Source organism: Anguilla anguilla, chromosome 5 (assembly GCF_013347855.1).
Source record: "Anguilla anguilla isolate fAngAng1 chromosome 5, fAngAng1.pri, whole genome shotgun sequence".
Classification (NCBI taxonomy): Eukaryota; Metazoa; Chordata; class Actinopteri; order Anguilliformes; family Anguillidae; genus Anguilla; species Anguilla anguilla.
The window spans coordinates 3,877,520-3,899,087 of record NC_049205.1 but is presented as its reverse complement, the minus strand read 5'-3'; the positions used below and the strand labels follow the sequence as shown (position 1 = coordinate 3,899,087).

Below are 21,568 nucleotides of genomic sequence, written 5' to 3'. Positions count from 1 at the left end.
CTCAGACAGTATTCTAATTGTCTGTTCTGCCCAAAATGTTGAGACAAAGGCTGTCACATTTCAAAGCCAAATAATTTGCTGTTTTAAAATCTTGATTTACTCACTGCTTTTCAGTGGTATAAACTTTTTAAAATGTTTTTCATCTTTTCATCATTATAATTTGCACAATTCTCTCAAGTGATGATACATCAGATGTTTTATCATTCTGTTGATTTTCTTTAATCATCCTGACTGAGTATTGAGTGCCTTGGGGTATAACTCTGTTATACAAGTAGCACAAAATGTTAATAGTTTGTTTGCTGAGAAGATGAGATGAGTGAGTACTGCAGCGAAAGAGAAATTGTTGCTAAAATCTTATTAATTCATTCCTAGTAACCACAAAATCAATCCCAGCATTACCCTGTAAGAGCAGTTTACCACAACTGGGGCATTTAAAACATGAATGCACAATCAACAGGTCAGCTTCTCAGTCTGCAGAATTTGATTACCTCAGATTTTGACGTATTATCATTTATGAAAGCTGCTCACCCACAGTTCCAATCAGTCAGAGCAATGTATTTAGCAAGGTCTTTTGTGCTTAATGTCTACCTGGAGTGCTTTGTCTGGGGAATACATTTGTGGGGGGGGGGGGGGGGGGCGGTGGCAGGGGGGTGGGTTGCTGTCATTAGATACCCCCCTGCCCCTGCCCAACGCCTCTAATGGAAGTAGAGAGAGTGACATTTCTTGTTTCGTCTTGACCTTTAACAACCTAGCACGTGCGTTGTTGTGTGACAAAGGAAGCACTTGCACTCACAGCTACAGCTGAGCAAGAGACACCGCAAAAACAGGGACTATGTGTGAAAAAAGGGCTGTGATTCCTACACAGTTCATCTGATAGGGATGTACATGCGCTCAAATTGAAGCTAACCGTCCGCACTTTAACCTTGTATCTTATGTTCCATTTCAATTCCAATGCACTGGAGTACAGGGCCAAAACAACAAAAAATTGTGTCGCTATTCAAATACTTAGAGACAACCATTCATTTACCTTCATTTGATCAGTAGTCCGGAAAGACAAACAAATTATCATATTTAGGTGATTATCAACGCTCATGTGCATTAGTATTTGTGCCGCCCACAGAAAACAAAATTGAAAGTAAAACGATGATGCGTCAGCTCTTGTGAAATCTGCTACAACTTGGGGTTCTGGGAAATGTCTGAGAACATGAAATTAGATTGAAGGGCAGAGTGGGGACAGAGCGAGATGTAATTTGATCCATCTACAAGGAAAATTCCCAGGAAACTGGAGATGCTGGATTACGGTAGATCTTCTTCTTCTTCTTCTTCGCATTTATTCAGTGCACTACAACCCCTAAATAAATTCAGCAAAGCCAATATGTCCAGAGCAGGGGTGGAGGAGACCCAAACATGCGCGTGCACAGAGTGAGCTAGCCACGGGCGCCCAAACGGGCAGCAGGAGTCGCTCGAGCAGTGAACACACATCCCCATCGACTGTATCCCATATCCCACTTCCCTCAGCCTCTGAGCCCTGAGCCCTGTGGGGCTGCTGACCATTGTCGGCCCTGGCACGGAACGGATCTGATCTGAGACCGCGGCGCTCACTCATACACCGCAAGCGGCGTTTTTATCAAGTGAGTTACCCAGCAGGCAACATTTTAGTTCCTTTTTTTAAAATACACGCACCCCGCCCCCCCCCCCCCCCCTACCCCCACCAGATGAACTGGTGTTAGAGAGAGAGCAAGAGAGAGAGAGAGTGAGAGAGAGAGAGAGAGAGAAAGAGAGAGAGAATTAAACTCACTGTGACATCTGCCTAATTGCTTTTCACTTTTTGATTCCAAAGTTATCCGCATTGTGTACTGTAGCGGTGTGACAGAAGATCATCTTTTCTCTGTTTGGGGGCGCAGTTGGCCTTTTACAAACACAGGGTGTCGAAATTATCATGCGCTGATTAGTTTGTCTCGGATGTGGGCTTCAACACAACCCCCTGATTTCAAAATGATATTAAAACAATTAGCTTTGCAGGGGGAGTTTGTCTTTAATGATGTAAAAAAATAGCAGTCAAACTGTAAAGAATTTATCACAGCTTCATAATTTTTTTAATCTACACAGGTGTTCTGAATAAAGAGTGCTTCAAACTTCAAACTCACAAACTTTTTTAATGGCTGTTTTTTGATGATCACAAATGGTCTTCACGTGTGTCGTTTATTCAATTATATATTCTTTAAAAAAACATTTTTACAGAATAATTAGTCACCAAGTGTAGGATGGGTATTGTGGTCCATACAGCAACAACAAAGCAATACGCTTTCACAAATGGGGAATGACCAATGAGTTCATCGGGAATAACAGATTTGTCAGGCTGTGTTTCCAGAGCTGCAGCCAGCAGAACTGGGCGTGAATTTCGGTCAGTGTCTCGAGTGCACGGGGTTCCGCTAACTGTAATGGCCGACGCCAGTGGGGACCGAGTGGCACGGAGATTCAGGTTAGTGTGACACCGTGTGGGCCGTAGGCCATTGACTCGTTATCTGGGGCAGTGTTGGGGTGGGGTGGTGGGGATACAAGGCAATAGCCGGCCCTCTCTGTCAGGCACAACCTAATTTGCACCTAGTGTACATCGGGGAGGATGGACCTCATTGGCTCACGTTTGCTGGATTTGCCTGACGAAGCAGTGGCACGAGACGAATCCTTCACCAAATCGATTTTCATCAAGCTCTCCGAGGACGTGCTAGTGCTATAAAGCAAGTTGAAGAAGGTTGTAGTAGATGTTAGTTAGACAAAGCGCTGATTAATTGAAGAGGGAGAGAGGAACTTAAAAGTCAGATTTTACGACCTCTCGTGACACCGTATGCGTCGCAGGTGTGAATGTCAGCCAAGAGGCGTGGTTTCAGCACATGGTTTCGTTCGCACGCACGGACAGGTCTCGGCACCGATTGGACCGTTTTCCTGCAGGTGTGACCGCAAAGGCGGAAATGACATTCAGCATATGAATCACATTGGTCCAACCATAAATCTTATGCCATTTCTTCACATTAATTTTGTCATCTGATAGTATTACAGTATGTTCCTGCTTCCACAAATCACGTGTTAGTGTGGTGCTGGATTCCTTACATAGTCCTATTTGATGGAATATTACATAGATAGTTCGACAGAGACATAACATGTTTTTTTAGCATAACATGGTTTTTTTAATTTGTTTTAATGTGTAAAACAAAGGGTTTTCTTTTTGCAGGGTTTTAGACTAGGGTCTAACTATAAACAAACAAACTTCCCCATGGTTGCCAGAGTTCTTAACTCTTAGACTTCTTACAGCTTGCTGTAGTCACTTTACAATGTTGTAGCATGTTCACCTTCAGCCACCACGTGTGTGTAGAGCTTGCTGTGATTGATTTGTTTTCAGCGGAATGCAACGTGTGGGTAAAGCAATGCATCGCCTGGCTTCTTTCATCATGTCAGAAAAAAAACCAGAGAATTTTCCATCGACTTCAAGGTTGCGTTTTTGCGGGAGCATCTTTCACACGAGGCTAATTTGATGCACTCTATCACTCACTCTATCGCTCACAGAGCAACTGAAGAACAACCCTCCGTTACAAAACAGGCTGTGGTGTTGCACCGTTTGTCAGGTTTGGGGTCCTTAATTTGGGCAGATGAATGGGCTCTAACTGAAAGGGAAGCGGCGCGCCGGCTGTCATTCAGGCGCCGGTCTCGGGGAGATCTGGCTTCGTTGTCTGTCGTTACCTTGGGGACCTCGCAAGTCGCTGCCACCGAAATCAGTCAGTTGAGTCAGTGAAGCTGTCACTGAGCGATGCTTTACAGTCTAGAGCTCTTCCTCCCGGCCTCTGCCTCCGGAACTTTCTCAGGAAAGTTCTTTTGACTTTTCACTCGAGTCTCTGGGTTTGAATGCAGAGAAACTACATATATATATGTACAGTATAGACTGTATGCTTTACAGTCTAGAGCTCTTCCTCCCAGTCTCTGCCTCTGGAACTTTCTCAAGAAAGTTCTTTTGACTTTTCACTTGGGTCTCTGGGTTTGAATGCAGAGAAACTACATATATATATATATATATATATATAGATTTTTTTTGTTCCTCTGAGAGTCTGGCCTTTTTATAGTGCTCAAAGTACAATTATAACCTCCTGAGGCCCGTAGTACAATATGTGGTTCTTGAGATTAAGTCCAGAGACTCATTCCCCCTACATGGAACAAAGATTTATTAAGTGGGAGGTTATTAATATTTTTTTTTCTCTCACTGTTTCCTATGGGCCTCCTAAGTATGTGTATTTTTTAAAAGGCTTACATTCACTATCTAAAAACTCCTTCACAAAACAAATTAAGGCACATTCATTTAGCCACTTTCATTTGTAATTGAACTTTTTTTTTAAAACGAGCCCTTGACCAACTGCTGCTCAAGGTTAGCCATTCCTTTATTATCCAGGGTTTCTTTGCTTGGCTGTTCCCTTCTGTGTCTATATATCTGTATACGAAGAGCACTGCACTGCAAAAGTGGGGCACAAGAGTTATGGCTGCAATATAAAAGTCTGACAATTCTGTTTCCCAGCTATATTTAGTATAATTTATTGATTTGCTTTAACCGGTAAGCTATTTTTTTGCAACAATGAGTTCCTCTCAAAAGTCTTTATCTCCGTTTAGAGTGAAAGGCTGGCTCTTCACAACTTACTGCTAACGCGAATAACAGACGGTTTAAAAGGACAAAATAAGATCAGATTTCACTGTAATGAAAGTATTGAATTCCCCAGCAGGGCTAATACTGCATTTTGCGTGATCCTCAGAAACTTGTTCTTTTGAGATGTTGTCTGGGGGTGTAGGCTATGACTAGAGAGGTTACAAGCACCCCAAATTTGGTACAGAACAAAAATGGAGGTTCACACGAATGTGTTATGAAAACAGTCATCATTGTGCCATGACATGTCCCTGGGAAGAGAAGCGGTTCCGCTGATGTGTCGTCCTCATCTCGTTGTGCAACAGCATCTCCTCTGGACAAACTGGTGTACTGCCCTGTCTGCTCCTGCTGCACACGCCTTCATTCCTCCGATGTGGAATCTGCTTGAATGAAATGGCCTCTTTTTTTTTTTTTTTTTTGCTTTACCTGACCTCAGTAATTCAGTAATTCAGCTCAGTTCAGCTGATCATTTGTAACTTTTATTTACATTTAAATGCTGGTGGTCCTGTGTCTACCATCATAAACAATTTAATGAGTTCAGTGATCAGTCAAAGGCTATTGTGATGTTCTGCTAGCATCATGACTATTTAGGTTTCGACCCCATACAATACAACTCCTGTGAGTTGCGTACTATTTAGAATTTGTTTAACAGTGTTATTTTTGGCCTTTTATCCAGGCATTTGTTAAATGTTCTATTATTAATTTTTTCTTGTTGCCGCTCAGTCTGACAAATATGCAGAATTATTAATGGCTTCCCCGCAGTAAAACAGCGACCGCAATGAATTTTAATATATTTTTAATCAAATGAAGCCGGTGTCTAAATTGTTTAGTCCCATTCATCTATTCATAAGCATCCATCACGTCTGCATAAAGCTAATATTTACCACTGCGACATTTCCCCATCTGTTTATGAACATGTGCACAGCAATCTGAAGATCTGATAGATATTTAAATAATATTCTCCCCCCCCCCCACACAATAGCTACAGAAAATTATTTGTATTCATGAACTAATGAGGCAGCTTTCGATAAAACTCAGCATCTGTCTTTTGTAAAAAAAAACCTGAATAGCTTGATGCGTCATTGTCGGACTCATCCGCTGGGCCTCACGTGATTGGACGCAGCTGAGGTGTTTGTTTGCTGATTGGTCCTTGAGTGCAGCAGCCAAGTCTTAAAGCCCTGGCATGTACCGTGAGATCTGAGTGAAGGCAATTCCATGTAATCATCAGTTACCGGGGCCGATCTGACAGATATCTGATTGTACAGCCAAGGCCAGGCTGTCAGCCTTTCACAAAGAAAGCTGTCTCAGCCCTTTAAAGACAAAACTCACCCCTATGTCTGCAGCTCACTGTTAGACAGTGTAGTGTAGTGACTGGTGAACTTTACTTCTTTATAGGACAAGCACTTCATAGTGTTTTAGCTAAATTTCCTATCCATGCATAGCCTGTAAATGAATAATGAGAAAACATATAAACATTGTACTGTAAATGGCTCAGTTTCTACTGAACAGCTACTATAAACACAAACAGTAGTTATCAGATGTTATACTGCCTGCAGTGAAAATGGAACTGATGTGTTAGTACTAAAATGGAGCATATATATTAGTATTATTAGCATATACATGAATAGATTGAATATGTCCTGTGACACATCTCTCTTCGTTGTTCTGGTTGAAATTAATTACCTGAGAAGGTTAATTAACCTTTGGTTGCTTTCCTGTCTTATCTTAGTTGATATGAAATGACTGTTAAGCAATGGGAAATCTTTAATGTTCACTAATGTTCAGCAAAACAACGCTGCATGAAAACTTTGGCCGTTGTTCACAGAGTATCTTTAAAGATAAAACGCCATTCCCTGGTTTGTCCTGTACAGCCGATGAAATGCCCTTGGGAACTAGATTATAGTACTGTTGCTCTTTTACACTGAGGTGGTGTTGCTCTTAGAGGGCTCACAGGGATGCCCAGTGTGTATTCAAATCAGGCTTGTGGGGTCAGTTGTGGCTAATGGGTCTTGGTTTGGGTAATGTGATTCACAGATGCTAATCTGGCTGTTTATCCTAGGTCATTCAGTTTATTCAGCGTTAATGCTACTTCAGTCTCCCGGCAGATAAGATGATATCTAGCCGGGGCATAAGCTCCTAACTTTTTATTTGTTTTTCTTTTAAACAATAGTTTAATTTGACATTAAGGTCTTTATTTTAGCAGGCTAGCTATGTAATGGGAGTAGGAGCCAGTAGGAAGGCACTGTGGCGCAGATGCGTAGCTTTTATATGAACGCTGGCAGTCCTGTTTCCCCTGAGTGTTCCCTACATTTTCCAGGGTTATGGATCTTCCGAAAATTCAAATAAAATACAGTACAAATGTATGTCCTGTACATTTCTCTGGTTTCTATACACTCTGACTCAAATTACAGGCCCAACTATCAGTGAAAAATATGCTAACACAGGAGAAAAAAAAAGAAAACCGATCAAATTGCAATCACACATATCCGGCTAGACGAAAACAGAAACACTGTATGTTGAGGCAGCAAATGCCGAACTGCTGTCACAGCACAAATGTAGACTACTTCAGAGTCGGATTTAACTCTGAGCATTTATTGTGGTAGTTGCCCTTCATCTCCAGCAGGGGGCTCTATTTGCCAATCTCCAATTTAAGAGACATGTCAGTATTCAGCTCCTAGCTGTCATATTAATTTATTGTGTTGCAATAAGCCTTTTTCTTTCTCTATCTCTCTCAAACACAGCTCTAAATGAAAGCTTTGGCTGGTGACATGTTGAATGGCCAATAGGAGAACATGTTCGAGACTGGGATGTTTTGTGTCAAATTGATATCATTGCAATGTAAAATGCTGCCCCCCAAGTGACCTACTTTGTTGCAAAGATAGATAGACAGACAGACAGACAGACAGACAGATAGATAGATAGATAGATAGATAGACCGACAAACAGATAGATACTCAGCAAAACTTTGTTCACCTGAACTTTGCTCTAGGTAATACCAAGCTTAATCTAAAGAAATTAAGCCATTTTCCAACTTCATTTAGTGGTTGAGCACCGGTGTGCACGTATGTTTCAGGACTGCTTCTGAGAAAAGTATATAAGCTAGGCTACAATATAAATGATCATACTGTCATGGGAATCGCTCAAAGACACATTCATTAGATATGATACATGTCTCACTGGCTCAAGGTTAATGTGTCACTGTTCACATCTGTCTTTTTATTTCGTCAGTGTAGAATAATGGGTAAAGAACTGGGGTTATAGCCTGCAGGTTGCAAATTCAAGTCCAGAGTAGGACACTGCCGTTGTAACCTTGAGAAAGGTATTTAACCTGAATTGTAACAGTATATATCCAGTTTTTAAAATGCATGCTAAGTTTAAAAAAATGCGAAGGTTGTGTAGGTTTTTCTGGATAAGAGTGACTTCTAGAAGGCCAGTAATGCAATCCTTCATGCCTGTAGGTCTAGAGTGGATGGAGCAGCAGGAAAGGAAACAGGGTGAACAGGAGTTTGTGTCCTGGAGTGGACAGAACAGGAGGAAAGGAAAGTGGGTGAACAGGAGTTTGTTTCTGGGCATTAGACTACACTGCAAGTGTGCAAGACAGACAGTGGGAAGAGTAGCCGAGAGAAATACAGATTGTCTGCATGCACGTGTGTGTGTGTGTGTGTGTGTGTGTGTGTGTGTGTCTCTGCCTGTGTGTTTGTGCGCAGGTGTGCACATGTGTGTGTGCCTGTGTGTGTATGTCTGTGCCTGTGTGTGTGCGCATGTTTGTGTGTGTGTGCCTGTGTGTGTATGTCTGTGCCTGTGCGTGTATGCATGTTTGTGTGTGTGTGTGTGTGCCTGTGTGTGTGTGTGTCTGTGCCTGTGTCTGTGTGCATGTTTGTGTGTGTGTGTGTGTATAGGTGTGGTGGTGAGGAAGTCTCGATGAAATTGCTCTCCGATTCCTCCCAGCCTCCCCTCCTTCCCCCTCACCCCCCTCCCTCAGTAAAAGAGCGCACTCTCCTAACAGTCAGAGCAAAGTCTCAATCCCAGCAGCCCGTCAGACTGCCAGCTACAGGACTACAGCAGCACTCACTGCCTCCCTGACTGTGGCGCCTCCTATGTGCGGAGCGGAGGTATAGCGCTACCCATCCTCTCCTGCATGACCCCTGTGACCTCTGTGACCCCTGAGACCTCTCGGCTCGTTTTACGCCTTTTTGCGGGGTTGAAGAGAGGCTGACTGCTCTAGGGAGCCCCTCCTCCTACCCCCAGGGAAGAGGGGGCGCCTCTTACCTTTTCTCCGGGCGATCTCTGTTCTCTTTCTGCGGGGAAAACCGAGAGCTTTCGTCGCGGCCGTGGAGCAGGACAACGGGAACTGGAGCGGGGGGGGCACGGGGCGGGGGGGCGGCAGTGGCGGCGGCGCCGGCGGGTTTTTTGGGGCCCCCTGGGAGATGGAGGGGCTGCAGACGGCGGGGATCGTGCTGATCGTCTGCGCCTCCTTCAAGCTCCTCCACCTGCTCGGCATCATCACCTTCTCCGAAGGTAAGCGCTGCCAGGTGCTCTGTGCCTTGAACCCGGCGCCGCCTCAGGCTGCTGGTCCCGCGTGAGACTGGGCACGGACGCCCCCGGGGACGAATATGGGGCGGCTTAATCAGATACGAGTCTCTCTCTGTGCTCGCCTAAATGTGCGGTGAATCCATGAATGTGTGAGCTTTGAATTCTGTGGGACAGTCTGGGTTGGTTAATTGTAAAGATACAAACTGTCAAATTAAACACTGCTTACAGCCAATCCCTCTCTATCTTTCTCTCTCATTCTCTCTCTGTCTCTCTTTCTGTCTCTCTCTCCATATAATGATGTAATGATATAATAATGTATGGATGCACAGTAAGGGTACAATAGTTTTATATATTTTCACAGCCACTGCTGAAGATACTATTTCTTTATTCTACTTTCTTGGCATTCCAGCGTGACACCGTTTCCTTTTAAAATCATTTAATCATTTTAAAAATCCATTTAAAATCACTGCAAGAGCTATTGTTTGCTGTAATTGTGCAAGAGAGCTTTCTGTTTATTTCAGAAATTGATTACGGTGGTTGATGAACCTTCTCTGAGTCACTTAACTGATAATTTATGTCATCCAATAAGCAATGCGGATTTGAAAAATGGCTTAATCATTCATGTGTCAAGAGGAATGATATTATGCCATAATAATCCTATAACACACTGGCTTTTTGTGCATGAGAATGACAAACAAAGTTTTACTTTCAAGAAATAGATTATTAAAATTAAATACTTGGCAGAATGGTCATAAATCACTCACTGTCACTCAAGATGATCTTTCAGTTGAATTGAATTTAAGTCATCAGCCTAAAAATACAACATGTTTATGATGCCATGATTGCCCGATTGAAATTGAAATCTTCAGATATCGCTTTACTGGACAAAGTGAATTAAAAGTTTTTCTGACTGGAAGTTATTTTACTACCTATCTCAGTAACTTTGAAAATTAAATGACAAGTTATAGCTCTCATTACCAGGATTATCTTGCCCTCAGGGACAGTAGACAGCCATAAAGCCATGCATGTGATCTTTGACCTCTGAGTTTATTTGAATTTGCAGTTTTAATGTGGTGCCATTTCTTAAAGTAATGAATGTTACCATTTATTACATCAAGAAAGATGAATTCAGTTAAATTCAATGAAGTGCATCCTATTCAGAGCTAAAGAAGATAAGGTAAACTAATCTGAAGGAAAACATATCGCATAGGGCAAATCATTGTAGTCCAATAGAGATTCACATTGTGAATATTGTGAACCATCTCTGGATCTTCCGGTGGTTCCTTCTGTACTGCATAATAATCTGGTTATGTATTGTCTGGTTACACCAGTACATGTATTTAAGTAAGTATGAAACAGTCATTAAACTACATTATATATATTTTTTGTGTGATAAGCAATTTCAATAAGTTTTTCAATTCGATTCAATTATTTGTACAGAACTTTTTGTACAGAGACACTGTCACAAAGAGTCTTCACCATGGAAATACAAAAGAGATTGGGCAAAAACCAGGCCTGAATCTCCAAATACTGAACAATGGAGGTTAAAAAAAAAATTATCCAGTGTTAAGAAAAAACTTTAACAATGGCAAGAAAAAAATTCCCAAAGTGAAGAAACCTCAGGAGGAGCTTGGCTATAGAAGGGTAAGCCCATCATTAAGTATGCATTATATATATATTTTTTAAATTGTTATTGAACTGTTTTCTGAATCATCCGGGCCAAGAAAAAAGGTTCTGCTCCACCAGTACAGCTCAGGATCAATATAAACACACCTAAGAATGAATAAAACGCACACAGTGAGGGGGAGGGGGGAAAAAGGCCATTTAATGCGTGATATTGTCTCAAACGGGCGCTTGACCTTTCACAGGACTTTGAAAAGGGACACGATTAGGCTGCCACCTGCCATAAAGTGCCCCGGCAGTGGAATGGGTAATAACACAGAACAGGACAGGACATTATTTGATAGCAATCGCCGTCAGAAAAGCCATCAGCAAGACAGAGGCTGTCAGATTTATTCTAATGCATTTGCCCGGCTGGTGTGGAGTGTCTGTGCGGCACAAGGACGATGTGTGCTTTACGTGACCCCCATCCTACACCCTCCCACCCCTACCCCCAACACCCCACACCCCACACCCAGTGGTTGTTCAGACGCACTCGGTTTTTATCACTGTGATTAAACTTGTACGATGGCTACGAAGGCCTCTGAATTTAACGTAAAAGAACAAGCTGAGGTTTGCTGGAATGCTACCGATTACTTAGATGTGCAGTTTCGGTGCAAGGTCGCCCTGGTTAGCACGCGCTTCATTGTGAGTTGTGAGTTTCAGTGCAAACAATATTGGTGGCCAATGCGGTAACGTGCCAAGAGTTGGGAGAACAACTGCTGTTATGAAGAATGGTTAGCTTTGCGATTCTTGTAATATGATCAACGCAAAGTAATGTTTTTACATGCTATGCTTATTTTTATTATTCTGCAATTGCTGAGTTTGTTGGCAGTTCATTCATAAAGGAAGTGTTACACTATAAAAGGAAGAGGCACAGATAGATTCAAGTGCTGCCATCAGCTAATTTGCCATTGATACAAATGTTGTGTTTATTTGTTTTTTTTTCCAATGGTGACTGAACAAAACCTTTTGTTATAATTACATTATAAGGTTTGGAGTGGAAATTTAGATTATTACATTATTGCTTTTGATGCCGAACAAGCTGTGTTCTTTAAAACCACACACAGTGGCTTCCTTAAGCACTCCGTCAGGATCACTAGAGCCTCGCCAGAGTCGAGATCTTATGGGAGCAGCAAGGCCTACGAAAACTGTGACTGTCTGATGCCCTTAAAAACTGTTCAGTATGTGTCCCAAATATCAAAACCAGGCTGAGCTATTTCACATTCACAGCCGCGCATGTGCTCCTGGCCTCACCCGGCGAACGCACTCCCAGTCTATTCTCAGATTGACACAAACGATACCGCTGGATAGATTTCCCCTCCCTCTCCGGTCTCCGACCCCCTAGGTAAACCCGATTCCCATGGCATACTAAACTCTCTCTGGTCTTGAGATGCTTCACTCTCAGAAAAAAAAAACGGTACTGTGAAGGTACATTTTTTTCTTTAAGGAACACACGTCCCAAATCTACTCTGAAAGTACAATGATATTCTATTTTGGAACTAATAAGTGCCTTTTGCAAGTGGCCCTTTTCTCTACCTTGTTTTCTAAAAGTGGATCTCAGAGAAAAAGATGACACCTCTGAACTCCTTACACCGAGGAAAGGACAGAGAATGTGTTTTAACTTCCTTGTACTTATATTTTTTAAAAATGTGATTTGCACTTTAAAACTGTGGACAGGTCAGGTATGACACAAAGGAATTTCAGTCTCCCTTTTTGGACATTGTGCCTTAAAACATACTGGTACCATGCCTTATACTATCTGTGCTAGTGGCAGGCTTACTTCCTGAATCGAGGGGACTGTTCAGATTAACCTCAGTGTGCATACTCAAAAAGTTGTCCAGGCCATGTAACAGAGGTAGAAACCCTTCAAGAGGAGGCTTGACGCAGAGCTGGACAGTCTGTAGGAATGATGGGAAATGATGAACTGAAGGATACATTCTTTGGTTATTTATATTACATGAGATGATACATAATGACATCAGCGCTTTCATAACTGTGAAATGAGAGAAAAGTATGACCAAAAATATTGTGAAAGAAATCAATGAACCAAAAAAAAAAAGTTTGAGTTTCTTCTTCAAAGCTAAAATGCAATGCAATGCAGCTGTACTGAATAGAGAAATATCGAAAAGAGAGCGAATATTATCAGGAGTCAGTAATCAATGATCATAAATAACTCATATTTTCTCAGCACAGGCAGAGAAGGCCCAATAGACTACAACCTCTAGTGCATTGCAGTGCATTTCATCACACAGAGTCTCACTGATGGAAACTAGTGACATGCAGTCAATATACAAGTTGGGGTAACAAGAAAACACAGCTTATTTGATCAGAGATTTAGTTTTTAATGGTACTGAGCCGACCAGTTTAAAACGTCAGCATGCCTAGATAGAGCAGATAGAGCTTTATTGTCCCTGAAGAGAAATTTTTGTGTAGCATCAATTGCGCATGTGTGTGTGCGTGTGTGTGTGTGTGTGTGCGTGTGTAGTCTTTCCTGTCATCTTGAATGATGTTTGTTGCCCTGTACTTGTGCTTTTACCTGGAAGTGCATGTAGGCCTATTCTCCATTTTCTTCGGGGTTTGGATCTGGTCCGATATTCCCATTCATAAAGTCATCGCTTTTAATCAGCAAAAGCAGATATCTCAGAAATGTACACAGGAAAATAGTATTTATTATATTCATTAGCATTGCATGGATCTATTATTTACTGTGCACTCATATGGTGTTACAATGTCAAAGTATCTTCAATTTAAACTACAAGGAAAAACCTATTTTGCATAACTGTCCACAGGATGTCCAGTCCATTTATAGAAAAGGTCAATTAAATTGCAGCTCAGTGAAAGATTAGTCTGGGCTGACCATTGTAAAACAGTTATTTGACTATTCCTGCCTTTCTCCTCTCTTAGAGCTTGTTATCCATACTCGTGTGCTTGATGATTTTAATATCTCGCACATTTTTTCAAAAATAGATCTCTTCCATTTTTAAAAAAAGGAACCTGACTCAGCAACTTTGAACTGCGGTTTTGTGGATGAAATTGCACTCCAGAGGGAAAGGTAATCGTTTGTTGTAAATCATAGATAAAGTGCTTACAAAGGCAAACTTACTGTATGGATGCCTGGCACATCCAGCTGGGAATATTCCCTGGGTCCTCCTATTACTTTATATAACCATACATACTCTTATGCCTTCTAATGTCAAGCTAGCTAGCCAAGGTAAACATGAATGACATGATTGAAGTGTACCTGTACAAAATTGTGCTCTGAGATATATATTTCTCAGCCACTGAACTGTGACTCATTCAGTTGAATCAAAGAGTTCTACGGTGGCCAATGTTGCTCATTTATAGGCGTATGACTGTCCTGAATAATACTCTTCTCTTAAGTTTTTTTTTTTTTTTTTTTAAGCTTTTCATGGATTTGTAGCATGTGTTTATAAACTATATATTAGATGTTTTTTGTTATTTGAAAGTGAATTTCAAGACAAATTTATGTGTCGATTGGGAGTTTCTGCATTTGTTGTAGGCTGGACACTGAGGAGTCACTGCCTGATCTCTCGGTCGAGCAAGCCTCTGTCTGTCTGCTGAAATGCCTGATTTTTAAAACTAATACAGACAGACTGTCACAGACAGACAGACAGACAGACTAACAGACAAACGTCTCACCGTGTCCTCATATTTCGCCTGCTTGGTTCTGTGTTGCAGACTGACTGAAAGACAGACAGGCAGGCAGGCAGACAGGCAGGCTTACAGACTGACAGACAGACAGACAGACAGGCAGGCAGGCAGGCAGACTGGCAGACAGACAGACCAGCAGACGCACAGTCAGATGCCTCCCCTTGTTCTCACATTTCTCCTGCTGGTTTATCTCTTGCAGACAGCGTAGACGATGAGCTGGAGCAGTCCATGGTGCGCCATCGCCCGGAGGCTCTGGAGCACTTGGAGGCAGAGACCAAGTTTACAAAGAAGGAACTTCAGATCCTCTACAGAGGGTTCAAAAATGTGAGCGCCTCCCACAGGGGCAAAACAGTACTGCTCCCATTTCCCCCCTTAAAGAGATAGTTCACTTTAAAATATATATATATATATATTACTTCAATTTTAGGTTATGCTTTTGACTGGCTCTGGAAGTTTTTGTATGCTATGAAGGATAATATTGACAGAGGTTTCTACTTTATGGGCCAATCAAATAAAATAAAAGATATATATTTTAATAACAAAATATAATTTTAAAAAAGTGAACTATCTCTTTAAGCCTTTCATATCTCTCTTTTTTCACTGGTATAAAACAGAGGATATATATATATATATATATATATATATATCCGTATATATATATATATATATATATCCGCATATATATATATATACATACATATATATATATATACACTCCGTATATATATATATATGTATGTATATATAAATATATATATGCGGATATATATATATATATATATATATATACGGATATATATATATATATAGATATATATATATATACACTCCGTATATATATATATGTATGTATATATATATCTATATATATATATATATATATATATATATATATCCGCATATATATATATACATATATATATATACGGAGTGTATATATATATATATCTATATATATATATATATCCGTATATATATATATATATATATATATATATATATATATATCCGCATATATATATATATACATACATATATATATATATACACTCCGTATATATATATATATATATATATATATATATATACGGATATATATATATATATATATAGATATATATATATATACACTCCGTATATATATATATCTATATATATATATATATATATATATATATATATATATATCCGCATATATATATATACATATATATATATACGGAGTGTATATATATATATATATATATATCTATATATATATATATATATCCGTATATATATATATATATATACGGATATATATATATATACGGATATATATACGGATATATATATATATATTGTACCCTATATATATATATATGTTGTACCCTCATATTTTATGACAATGTATTGTTATGCAGTTCCAGTAGTTAATGGGGTTTCGCTTGAAGACACTTTGTATTGAGATTTAATTTCCTTATTACAAGCGGAGCTCCTCTTGATGTGCTCAGTGACTGTATAATACTGTTTTGTCTTGAGGGCATTAAACAATTAATGCTGTTGAGTTTCCTTGCATATTTATTGCCTCAATGCACTCCTTTGATTAATTCAAGGTGGTTGTTAAAATTTTAAAAAGTAACAATACATTTAGTTAAATAAATAAATAAATAAATAAACACATTAATTTGGGTCACCACAACAGTTACGCTGAGAACGTTACTTCCAAAGTTAATAAATTACTTAGGCTACTTTGGAGTTGACCAAGGAAGTTTGGTGATTCCCGTCGTTATTAACTTTGTTTTGCTTAAAATGGAGACGGGATTCTCCTGTTTCAGATGTGCTCTTTTGTGACTTTTTTTTACAGGAATGTCCGAGTGGAATCGTTAATGAAGACACTTTTAAAAGCATCTACGCTCAGTTCTTCCCCCAGGGAGGTAATCAAACCCACATCACCCCCGTGAACACTTAACGCGTTAATTGCGCCGGTGTTGTCTGAAAGCTTGCGTTCGGTGCAGAATTGCCTTTAAATTGAACTCACTTGTGAAACGAGAGCTGCTATATACCTAGTGAGTGCCTGATTTAGGGTTGAAATGAAAACCTACATGACAGTGGTTGGGCTGCCCTGCGTTAAATAATGTATGCAATGGTGGGTTTTGCTATGTTACTTCTTTTTTAAACACTGTTCCGATTGGATTTTGTTTACTTCCGTTGACTTATTTTCAACAAGCTCTGAGACGTATTCATACATTGTTTAATTCGTGTTGTTTTGCCTGTATGTTGATACGTCTAAATCAGTGGAACTGCTGTGTAGGCTGAGTTTCGTCCCAACTGCAGTTGCCATCCCAGAATTTGAACAAGCTGTTAATTTTTAATTAGTCGCTTTAACATTTAGCCTATATCGTGCTACTTTGCAACGATTATATAAAAAGAGCTAAAGACAGGTGAATCGGCTCCTAATTGGTGAAAGTGCGGACACCTGGCCACTAAAACTATTAATTCTAAAATAATACTAAATAATACTAAAATACTAGAACAAATGACTTCACTATCTAAATTAACTGCAACGTGTTTAGATGTAACACAGCCGCCCAGGCTAGGCAACACACCTGCTCACAATCCAGGAATATATTTAAAGTCCTACCTCCATCAAGGGGGCGTCGCTCACTGTCCGAGCGCGTTGTCACGGTCATTATTTTGAAATTCGTTTTGCAACTGTCAAAGGCGAAGCTAGAGCCCCAAAGCAATCACAGCCACGGGAGCCATTAAGCAAAGCCACTGTAAAATGCAATACGTTAAATTAGCGTTGGGTTGCCTACAAATTGTTCTCCACTTTTTGGGCTCCGTGATATTCGCCTGTCTACGGATAAGATTGAACACTAAAGAGATAAATGATTATGTGTCAGTGGCGACAGAAGCGCACTGACGTGAGTCTTTATGCTCGGTTTGATTTGGGTGGCATTAAAGATAATGACAGTCGCATGTTGTGGCACTTTGTATTGCTTGTCATTCGCCCTTAGTCGCCTCCATTATATCGCTGTGGCGTGTTAGAGCACACTGACATGGACGTCTTTTTATTCTTCTTGCACATACACACACACACACAAACATTGAAATGGTGGCGGTTTGTTCCTGTCTGCATGAAATAGCCCTATAGCAGACCTTAGAGGGTTAATCTTGCTAGAAAACCATAAGATTTCAAGGGCCAATTCAGACTACAGCCATCTGAAAAAAAGTTTTGTAAATGACATGAAGTACTTCATTTTCATGCATTAAAAGAGTATTGCTGTGCCTAGATGTTTTGTGTCTCATTGAATCGGTCCCTGATAAACAGTAACAGCCTAACTTCAAATTCATACTTTTTCATGTATCGTTTCAGATGCATCGAGGTATGCACATTTTTTGTTCAATGCATTTGATACAGATTACAATGGATCTGTGAGTTTTGAGGTAAGACATTCTTTTGTGTGCATTTCACACTACAGTTAATTTTTCCAAAAAGTGTGCGTCAGCTAATGGTTGCCGTTGTCATGGTTGCAGGATTTTGTCATGGGCCTCTCTATCTTGCTAAGGGGCTCAGTGCAGGAGAAGCTGAACTGGGCCTTCAATCTATATGACATCAACAAAGACGGATATGTGACTAAAGAGGTATGGACACATTTACAGAAGTGCTTGCCAAAAGGATCTTTTATAAATGTACAAAGTCTTTGACGTGTAAGTTATGTGTTAGACAACCCTCTTTCTTTTCCTTTTTGTTTGTTGGAATGGTAACTTAGTTTGGCTTATTATAAAATGGAGACTCTATGCCATTGAAGCAAACCTGAATTTCAGCAACCTGAGGGCTAAAAGCTCTCCCTTGTGGAGGCCTGCAAAATGTGAGTGATTGTGAGTGAGTGACAGACTAACTGACTAGCCGTGAGAGTGAATGAGTAATAGGCCAGGTCTCCATGAGGTGCTTGGCTTCAAAAACAAAAAAAACAAAAAGAATACTTATTTCAGGAAATGCTGGACATCATGAGAGCCATTTATGACATGATGGGGAGATGTACATATCCAATGCTTAAGGACGAGGCCCCCAGACAGCACGTGGAGCTGTTCTTCCAAGTAATACTGCGCTCAGACCCGACACCTGACACACACACAGCCGCTAAAGCTGCTTATACACTGCCAGATCTATAAATGTGGGTGTGGTAAGAGACATACTTTATGCAGGCTTTTCCCCTGTTTTAATCTCGGTGCACTTTCCCACGAGCTGGCTAATGGAATCTGGTCATTTGTTCTCTTTCTTAGACAACCTGTTTAAAACTTTAATTTCAGCCACCTCTGTCCCAGTGCTTATGTTTAAATTCAACGCCCTCAAATGAAAGACAAGGACATGGTGTATTACAGCATGCATTGCATTTTGTTGTCGTGTCCATGAGAAAGTTACAGTAGTTATAGTGTTATTATTATAGTGGTATATAATGTACTAATTGCAGTGTTTCCCATCTCTTTTCCATTACCTGCTCACTAGAAAATGGACAAAAATCAGGATGGAGTGGTAACCATAGATGAGTTCATTGACTGCTGCCAAAAAGTGAGTTATTTCGTCGCTTGTTCTGATTTGGTGAATGCAAATGACCTTTTTGTGGTTACAGTTCCAGCCTACTGTTATGTGTTTTAAGTTATGCGTTACCATGGAAGCAAATTAACTTTGACGATATTGCTTTAGGGCGGCAAACCATGTGTCCTTGTCGCGCTGCTCATCCTCTGTCGCCCCCTGCAGGACGAAAATATAATGAGGTCCATGCAGCTGTTTGAGAACGTCCTGTAACTCGGGCCGAACATGGAGTCCTGCAATGGCGGCATCCTCATCCTTCAGCGAACGCAGTACTTCCCAGGACCCTCCACGCAGTATTGAGAGACAGCGTTGTGTGTGGCGGTGCGTTTCCTAGCGTTTTATGCAAACTGTGCTCGTTCGACCGCTCACACATACAATATGCTGTATATATTTTTGAACAGTATGCTTCGTTTTAGAAATTTTTGGAGAAAGGCACATTTTGTTATTCTAGCATTTTTAAAAATAGGAAGAAACAAGAATTAAACAACTGTTGATTGTAAACTTGTATCATTTTTGTCCTGTTCTTATTATCATCAGCTTCTTTCATTTTATTTATTAGTTTTTAAAAATCCAATTTTGTGTATATATCACTCTTAATGACATACTGTCTTTGCTTTAAAGAATTATGTCTTAGGAAGACTTTCCTGCATTCGTTTGACATTTGTTCTTACAATTCGACTTACTAGTAAACTGAAGCATTACACTTTTTCTTCACAAACTCAGTCTGTTGAGCAAGTGTTAGTGATTGTTCAACTCGCCACACCACGTGTGTATGTAAAGAATATAAGGAATTATTGCTTTCAACTGCTAGTCAAACTTAAGAAAAAAAAATGTTGACTGAATCTCAGCCTTGTTGTATTTAATTCTACATTTGGGCTAAATATTTCAGATTTGGGACACGTTTGACTATCAGTTCAGTAACCCAAGCAACTCTCAGGCCGTACTTTGATATTTCATCTGTTATTGAAAATCTTACGCTACATTGAACAGCAGCATTATGGACAGAACTTCATTGCGAAGGAGAGTTATTTTATTTAGCTGTCACTTTTATCTTTCTTTTTTCTCTAAGATGGACAGATCACCACAACCTACAATCTCCCATAAATCAAGCAATCGCCCCTGACAGATTACTGTGTAAGACAAGTGTATAATACGAAACAAATGTAAATAGCATTGTATGATGTATGAGTGAGTTGGATGACAGTTTGTTTATTTGCCAATCATAATAGGTCATGCTGCTCAGCAAGTCTTCATAACATTATAAAACACACTGCATTTCTGCATACTTTGTATTTCATAAATGACGCCAGTGCTTTATTATAACTTATGCAGAGCAACATGGGTAGAATATGAATCACATACAATAACATATTCTATGCTGCTGTATAAATGCTTTTTAATGCAGAATTTTCTAAAGCTAAAGGTTGTGTATATGATGTAAGCCTGATCCAACATCCTGTTATAGATCATATGCACTTCCTGTTTAATTTCAAGTCTTCTCAGATATGGGAGTGTAGGTTTAAACAGAAGCACACAGATCCAGTAGTATTTACCTCAAATATGCAGTTTTAACATGATATTCTGTGATGCTACTCAAGGAGATAAAAATGTCTAAATGTTTCTATTGTGACTGGATGCAAGTTATTCATATTTATTCCTTTATGAAATGCTTTCATCCATAATTTTCAGTGCTTTTTGCTCTCTGCATTGCATGGTAAGTGAAACTGGACTTTTAAACTACTGAACAAAATGACATTGTACACACACAGGAAACAAGGACAGAAAATGTACAGTGTTATTTCTGTAATATGACATGGGGGACAAGATGCGTGTTTTTTTATTGTCTTGTGAACCAATCATTAAAACTATTTAACAAAGACCTCCCAGTTGTTGTGTGATGGAAGATGGATTCTCAGGTTGGATTCAAAATAATTTATAAGTAGATTTTATTTACATGGAAAATAAATGTATAGGAATGTTAATACATGTAACAAAACTTTAAAAGTTAGCAATTTATTTGATTAATTTGACTTGGCAGCTTCCTCACTACTGTACAACATGTGACACGCCCACTTTCATTAGACTGAGTGGAAGTGTGGTGTTCACTTGGGAAACAACCACTGTTACTGTGTCACAGAAGAAATCATGAATCATGGATACTCAACGGCGACCTCTGGTGGCTGTAATATTTCATTTTTAATTTTGTGAAATTTGATTGGCTCATGCCGCCTGATACCCAGTAAACAAAATGCTCTTTTTAACTCTTAAGACTCATTCCCCAAATAAATAAACATTTGACTTTTTATTTGTTTTTATTATTTATTTGTATACCCATTATGCCAACATTTCTTAAATTTGTTGTTTGTGGCCATTTCTCACATTAATTACATTTACATTTAGCCAATTCGCAGACGCTCTGATCGGACTTAAATTTTAAATAG

At 39.8% G+C, this 21,568-nt stretch overlaps 1 protein-coding gene across 4 annotated transcripts in view; it reads left to right on the top strand.

The window, feature by feature from the left end:
* Positions 1 to 21,006, top strand: part of LOC118228298 (Kv channel-interacting protein 4-like) — a 50,557-nt gene extending 29,551 nt beyond the window's left edge. For 2 of the 4 annotated variants that reach the window (XM_035419730.1, XM_035419728.1), the window contains exons 2-8: positions 14,748 to 14,872; positions 16,395 to 16,464; positions 17,907 to 17,977; positions 18,068 to 18,175; positions 18,527 to 18,631; positions 19,041 to 19,103; positions 19,293 to 21,006. In XM_035419730.1, coding sequence (XP_035275621.1) covers positions 14,748 to 14,872; positions 16,395 to 16,464; positions 17,907 to 17,977; positions 18,068 to 18,175; positions 18,527 to 18,631; positions 19,041 to 19,103; positions 19,293 to 19,340 — 590 coding nt within the window. In that variant the 3' untranslated portion in view covers positions 19,341 to 21,006. Of the gene's footprint in view, positions 1 to 9,101; positions 9,200 to 14,747; positions 14,873 to 16,394; positions 16,465 to 17,906; positions 17,978 to 18,067; positions 18,176 to 18,526; positions 18,632 to 19,040; positions 19,104 to 19,292 lie in introns of those variants that run through there. The other 2 variants (XR_004765445.1, XM_035419729.1) reach the window with 2 other exon arrangements.
* The last annotated feature ends 562 nt before the right edge of the window (positions 21,007 to 21,568 follow it).